Source organism: Bolinopsis microptera, chromosome 10 (genome assembly GCF_026151205.1).
Source record: "Bolinopsis microptera isolate Bmic1 chromosome 10, MBARI_Bmic_1.0, whole genome shotgun sequence".
Taxonomy (NCBI): Eukaryota; Metazoa; Ctenophora; class Tentaculata; order Lobata; family Bolinopsidae; genus Bolinopsis; species Bolinopsis microptera.
Genome location: NC_087081.1, coordinates 13,054,673 through 13,061,915, shown reverse-complemented (window position 1 = coordinate 13,061,915; position 7,243 = coordinate 13,054,673). Strand labels below are relative to the sequence as shown.

At 38.4% G+C, this 7,243-nt stretch overlaps 1 protein-coding gene across 1 annotated transcript; it reads right to left on the bottom strand.

Annotated features, from left to right (window-relative positions):
- Positions 1-2,056: 2,056 nt before the first annotated feature.
- On the bottom strand, positions 2,057-5,006 carry LOC134821538 (uncharacterized). Its single transcript, XM_063832245.1, has 4 exons — positions 4,460-5,006; positions 3,329-3,479; positions 3,034-3,122; positions 2,057-2,866 (listed from the first exon to the last, which is right to left on the bottom strand). The coding sequence occupies exons 1-4, from the start codon at positions 4,695-4,697 to the stop codon at positions 2,739-2,741; spliced, it is 606 nt and encodes a 201-aa protein (XP_063688315.1). The 5' UTR covers positions 4,698-5,006; the 3' UTR covers positions 2,057-2,738.
- Positions 5,007-7,243: the final 2,237 nt, after the last annotated feature.

The window sequence follows — 7,243 nt, the reverse complement described above, 5'->3', positions numbered from 1 at the left end:
TTTCTGTTTTACTATGAAATGGGTCAGTGCTGCAAACTTGTGGCTGGGCATGTTTTATAGTTTCTGTTTTACTATAAAATGGGTCAGTGCTGCAAACTTGTGGCTGGGTATGTTTTATAGTTTCTGTTTTACTATGAAATGGGTCAGTGCTGCAAACTTGTGGCTGGGCATGTTTTATAGTTTCTGTTTTACTATGAAATGGGTCAGTGCTGCAAACTTGTGGCTGGGCATGTTTTATAGTTTCTGTTTTACTATGAAATGGGTCAGTGCTGCAAACTTGTGGCTGGGCATGTTTTATAGTTTCTGTTTTACCATGAAATGGGTCAGTGCTGCAAACTTGTGGCTGGGCATGTTTTATAGTTTCTGTTTTACTATGAAATGGGTCAGTGCTGCAAACTTGTGGCTGGGCATGTTTTATAGTTTCTGTTTTACAGAAAGGTAGTTAGAAGTTTAAACCTCATTACTTCCTGATTTCAAGTTAACCTCATTATACCATAGGAGGATATGTTGTAAACGCAGAGTTGGAAGCACGATCTAACCTGTTTGTTGCTGGCGACGCCGCCTGTTTCTACGACCCTGTTCTAGGTAAGAGTAAAATCCCTCTCCCGTTTTGTATTTATATCATCTCGTTAGATTGCGCAGTTTGCAAGGAACATCCCTCTCCTCGACCCCCCCCCCCCACTGTAACGTCCTATTATCCAGGAAGAAGGAGAGTAGAGCACCACGACCACGCGGTAGTAAGTGGTAAGCTAGCAGGTCGGAACATGGCCGGAGCTGCCCAACCCTACCACCATCAGTCTATGTTCTGGTCTGATTTAGGGCCTAACGTGGGGTACGAGGCTATAGGTCTCGTGGATTCTTCTCTACCTACTGTCGGTATTTGGGCTCATAAGGACACGTGAGTGGAGTTTTAATACAGTGGTTATCCGATTATACCAATTAATAATTACTGGTTACTAATTACTAATCACTGATAACTAATTAATTAATAACATGACCTAAGCAATGCTAGCACTAGTACTACTAATAGTTACGGTAGAATCCAGTACTTTACGTTAAGACCAGTGTTACCAGAGTAGAGAGTGATATCAGAACTGACCCGGGGGCACACGAGAAGTACGAACAAGGAATCGTGTTCTACATGGACCAGAACAAAGTGGTTGGAGTTCTCACTTGGAACATTTTCGGCAAGATCCCCATCGCCCGGCAGGTTAGTGTGGTGAATTATACAGGGGGTCCTTCACATCAAAATTGAGGCGACTCTGAATTTGCGCGGCTCTGAATTAACACATTTAACACCAATGTCGTTCAGAGCCGCGCCACGAAATTCTTAATTTGTGTCTAGGTGGACTTTTTTAACAGTTAAAGAAGTCTGCTTACTTAAAAGTATAATTATATTCCTGCCGTTAATCGTAAATTTGTATTGCATGTTAGAATTAATTGCAACAAATTTTTGCTTAGTAATTCACGCGACGAACAGAGTGATCGAATCATGATAGATGATTTATTTTAAATTTGAGCCATAATTTATTTTCTAAACTAATAAATTCAGGTGATCGCGGCTGGAGAAGAACACCAAGATTTCGGATTGCTAGCCAAGCAGTTTGATATCCATACCAAACACTGAAAAAGGAATGAACGTGATGAAGTTCTTTTAGACGAGAGACACTTGCGTTGTTATTATATAACTTTGCAGAGTGCATTCGGGCATGTCCATGTTAAATTATGTTCTAAGGGAAAAAGTGAACTTTCTTATAGTTCAGGTTTTTTTTCGCGTTTTTCTTCTGATTTACCTGATTTTTGGGAATATTTATTTAAAAGTATTCAATGATTTGAACGATTTTTAGTTTTAAAACCCTTCTTGAGGATGGTCGTATTTGGGTCGAATTCATCAATACTTTATAACTTGCGTTTTATGCAAGGACTTTGATAGTGCTACTTGAATGTTGAAGAAGTTTTTGAGGGCCTTAAATCTCTATATTATTTGCAGTAAGTCATATTTATAATTATATCAATTAGGCATAATAATGTATCACACGAGTAATTACTGATCATATCATTAATTTATTATTTTTTAACAAGTTGTATGCATTGTCCAATACAAGTAATGATACATGTAATAACATTCACAGAACTCAACAGTCAACAAGCAAAACAGATTGAGCATATCGGAAATCCTGCTTGCTAACACCACCTGCACTGTATTCTCCGGAACATCGCTCAATATAAATACTATCTTCATTCTTCGGAACGTTGCTAGTCACAGTAACTGCTACGTGAAAAACACAACAAACGGTATTCGATTAACTATCGTATCGGAAAAAAGGAAGATTTCGAATGGTATTCGTATATGTGTGACGTCATGACACGTGGTGTGACGTCATGCTCTTCCCACTCGAGAGAGCGAAAAGTGACAACCTACTTCACAGTAATTAGGCGTGTACCGTACAAGATATTGGCTGAAACATTGAACATTTAGAAGCGTGTAGAATCTTCTATTTCAATTTGAACAGAAATCAAAAGTCTGTGAAAACACACCAGCTTTTGTCTTTAGTTTGCGAAGTTCACCGCAGGGATTCTGTTCGGTAGGAATTCAGTCCGCTTACCGTGGCCTGGTATGATAATTTTTGGGGACGCGAACATTGTCCCCAAATAATACTAATAGTGTCTCTGAGTCTGACAAATAGTTCTGCCGATAATGTCTGGCTACAATTGCCGGTTAAAATTTAATAGAGTAACTATTCCAGTTGTTTCTGTCGGTACTGTTTAGCCGCTGTTTTGATCATAAGCTCTAGCTCTTCGTATGTTTTGGCGTGCTGTATCGGGAGAGCGCACTTTAGGGATGCTTTCAGACTCATTGTTGTCCCTGTAATAATGTGAATTAGTCTTGAAGATGTTTGGAAAACTTTTCTGTCGCGTGGTTTTAACCATTAAAATGCAGCCCAATATGATCCTACAATACTAATGACTAAACAATGCAATTCATGCAGAACAATTGCAAATTGTGTCCCCTTACATTAACTTTAAGATTACCTTCAAAATACATCTTCTTGTCCAAGTCTGACCCATGTGGTATGAAGGAGATGAGAATGGGCTTCAAGAGATTGTTCACGAATACGTACCTGCGAATGTTCGATGTTATATTAATATTAACAAATAGGTAGCTAAATCTGATGGAACTGAGGAACTCACTAACACTACAATGATATAGACGTATGTCGTATAACCTGCGAATGCGCCCCGATTTACCGCAAACCCCAATTTATGCTTTTAGTAAAACTCCCTCACTATATTCTCATATGGTCATGTCACGTGATCAATATCTCACCTGGGCTTTTTGTACTCTGTAAAAGGGGTGACCCTCCGCAGATCTTTTAAATACTCATCCACTAGTTTCTGCATTGTCTTGAAGTCCATTTTATCCAACTTCATTTCTTTTATCAGGTTCATACCATCCGGGATTATTCTCATGTTGTCGTCTGAAGTACGGATGAGTGGTTAGAGCCGGCGTATTTTAGAGTAACAATAGTTTGTGGAATGATCACCACTTATTTAACTGTTTCAGGATGATATTGAGAGTGACAATAGTTTGTGGAATGATCACCACTTATTTAACTGTTTCAGGATGATATTGAGAGTGACAATAGTTTGTGGCATGATCACCACTTATTTAACTGTTTCAGGATGATATTGAGAGTGACAATAGTTTGTGGAATGATCACCACTTATTTAACTGTTTCAGGATGATATTGAGAGTGACAATAGTTTGTGGAATGATCACCACTTATTTAACTGTTTCAGGATGATATTGAGAGTGACAATAGTTTGTGGAATGATCACCACTTATTTAACCGTTTCAGGATGATATTGAGAGTGACAATAGTTTGTGGAATGATCACCACTTATTTAACCGTTTCAGGATGATATAATTGAGAGTGACAATAGTTTGTGGAATGATCACCACTTATTTAACCGTTTCAGGATGATATTGAGAGTGACAATAGTTTGTGGAATGATCACCACTTATTTAACTGTTTCAGGATGATATTGAGAGTGACAATAGTTTGTGGAATGATCACCACTTATTTAACTGTTTCAGGATGATATTGAGAGTGACAATAGTTTGTGGAATGATCACCACTTATTTAACTGTTTCAGGATGATATTGAGAGTGACAATAGTTTGTGGAATGATCACCACTTATTTAACTGTTTCAGGATGATATTGAGAGTGACAATAGTTTGTGGAATGATCACCACTTATTTAACCGTTTCAGGATTATATTGATTTCACCTCTGATAGAGTTCACATCGGTCGATTAAAAGGTCGGATAAAAAGAGGACTAAGTAATACCATTCAAATTGAATAAACCAATAAACAATGAAGAGGCATATACTATTACTAATAGTAATACTTGATATATAACTAACACACAATATATATAATATACACTGTGTACCTGATATTGTCGCGGAAAAGATGAATACCTCCTTCTTCAGCATGCTGATATACAGCGGTTTCAGCTTTTTGCTGATGGTTGGTCCCGAGAGGGAGGCCGGTTGAGTTAGGGAGATACGAGATTTCTCTTTTGCTGATTTCTGTGTCTGTTCTATTTTTATCACATCCTCCGGTCCGGGACTGTCGGGAAACATGGCCTCCAAGTCGTCTGAGTCGGAATCAGAGTCGAATTCACCCATTTTTTGTCAGTGAAGGATGTGGAGTGTTGTTTATGTGTTATTTTCACTTGGTGGTTCCAGACTTGTTTCTACAAATATGAGATATCTGATCTGTCGTTCAGTTGAATTTGATCTCCGATCTCATTTTCTACGTGTGACACATATTTTGGTAATGATATAGAATGAATTATGTTACAGTAGGAGTATGCTGCCAATACAATACTGAAAAGATTCCTACATGAAAAAAGTGAACAAAAGTCCTAAAAAAACTGCAAAAGAATCACGCACAAGTTACTTCTACTACTACTACTACTACTGCACTAAAAGTATAACTGCGAATCTCAGACGTTCTTGTTTTAGAATAAAGCATTACTAACAATAGGATTCAGACACTACTGCTAGTTAAAACATTGCACGCTATCAGATCACACTCACAGATTGACCACAAAATTAATAACAGCTTTAGTGGAAGTTTACGTGCTCAAGCAGTTGAGTTTTAAATATTTTCACAGTGAAAACGTGATCACTGAGACTGATCAGTCGGTGCAGTGGTTTGTGGCTGTTGATTTAGCAGTGGTGGTCGGTCGATACAGGATAGTATAAGTAAGTGCACGACGCAATAATGGGTTTAAGAAAGCCTAAAGAAGGTTGGACTGACCCCCCCCCCCCCCCCCCCCCATCGGGAAACAGCAAAAGAAAAACACAGAGAATTTACAGCCTGTCATATTAAGGTTCAGAACATGAATGCTGCTCATAGACTGAGACTTCAAGTTCAATAATAAAGGTGCAGGCCGTGGTGTCTACTTCAGAATTGTCTGCCCTGCTCCAGACTGATCAAAGGAAGAGAGGGGATCATGTAGTGAAATTGTTGTACACTTCTGCTGCGTTATAATACTTGTATTTTGAGTGAACACTGGTTATGTTCGTGAAAAAATGGTATTATCAATTATTACTTTTAATTACAATCAATTAATTAATTACAATTATTATTAATTATTATCACTATTAGCTGAACGATCAAAATTTCAATGACCTGTTTATTAACCTTTTTGAAGAGTTGAGTTTTATTGCGATCCTCTTAGTATCCTCCTATATAATAGGGTTATCATTGAGTTCTGTTTGTTAACCGTAACACTAACACACAAAACAATGTGTTGTTGGGAACATAACTGAATGTATTTGTATTCTTTTGATTTTATTTTTGAGGCATCTTAACCCTTGACCCTAAAAAAAGTGACATATTGTGTCTAATTTTCCCTATTATATTGAACTAATAAAGTACCTAGGTTCATCAGGTCATAGGTGTCCTTTATCAATTCATATTCCTACTTATTGAGAGTTAAGTTAATGCTACTACTACTAGTACTATCGACCATTCTCTAGCCTTTACCGGTACCCAGATTTTAGAACAAAGCGTTGTAGTTGTACTCTACTCCATTGCCATACTTAATATTCAAAAAAAGATAAAAGGTAACGACTTACTGGGCGGCGCTCAGCCTGTCATTCCGCCTGTCATCTATGATTATAATAGCCTGGGGTCCCCAGGTAAGTAACAACTTGAATACACTCGCAACGTTGCAGTATACGTTTGAAATAAATCCCGGCATCTATAATTTTAGTATAACAATCGAATGAGCGACTAGGCGCCCCTGTAACTGTAAGAAAGAAGAGGATTCTGGGGCTTAATTTTATCACACAATAAACTTTAAAACGATAAAACGAATGTAACGAAAAGGCTAAGAGTAGCAGAAACAACGATGCTCCGGGCACCGGGGCATTTCGGTCATTTTCCATTGTTTCGTCATCCGGTCCCTGTAAGCTCAAGTTGTTACTGTTAGCCTAGCTCAAGTTAGTTTAAGTAAGCTTAAGTTGTTAGTCTAGCTCCTAGTGAATTATGGGATCAGTTTTAAAGTTCGCCAGAAACCTTGTGTGCTGCAGTTTTCCGCGCGCTCCTACTAAATCGCTCGCCTAAATTTTAAGAAAATTCTTGTGAAAAGGCCCTTCGGGTATGAAATTGATCTAAATCGGTGTATTTTTTGACGCTGATTCCGAATCACCCCCCATGTCGTAGGGTAAAAATGCTTCCCTGGAGAGTTATAGGCAAAAAACCGTTTTGGTCACGTGACAGGCTAGTAAAACATGAATTCGATTGTTTAGGGCTCGGGTTAGGGTTAGGGTTGTGGTAAGGGTTATGGATAGCTTCGGGTTATGGTTAGGGTTAGGGTTGGGATTAGGGTTTATTTAAAACCGTTTTGTACGGCTGTAAAACCATAAAAACCAAAGTCACGTGAAATTTTTGGGCGAGCAGTTTTCTCAGTATTATTTTATAAAAATAAGCAGTATCGTCGTATCGAGGCCGATTTAGTAGGAGCGCCAAACTGATACAACTCGCCCAACTTTGTCTTTACTGGGCGGCGCTCAGAACATAATAGTAATAGTAATTGGTAATACCTAGGGTGTTCACACGAGGGCTGTTCGTTCATGGCAATATTACCTTATATTAGTCTGTGCCAACTCATGGCGCTAATTATACATAGACTACCTTTCCTGTTGAAAGTGAAACTTTG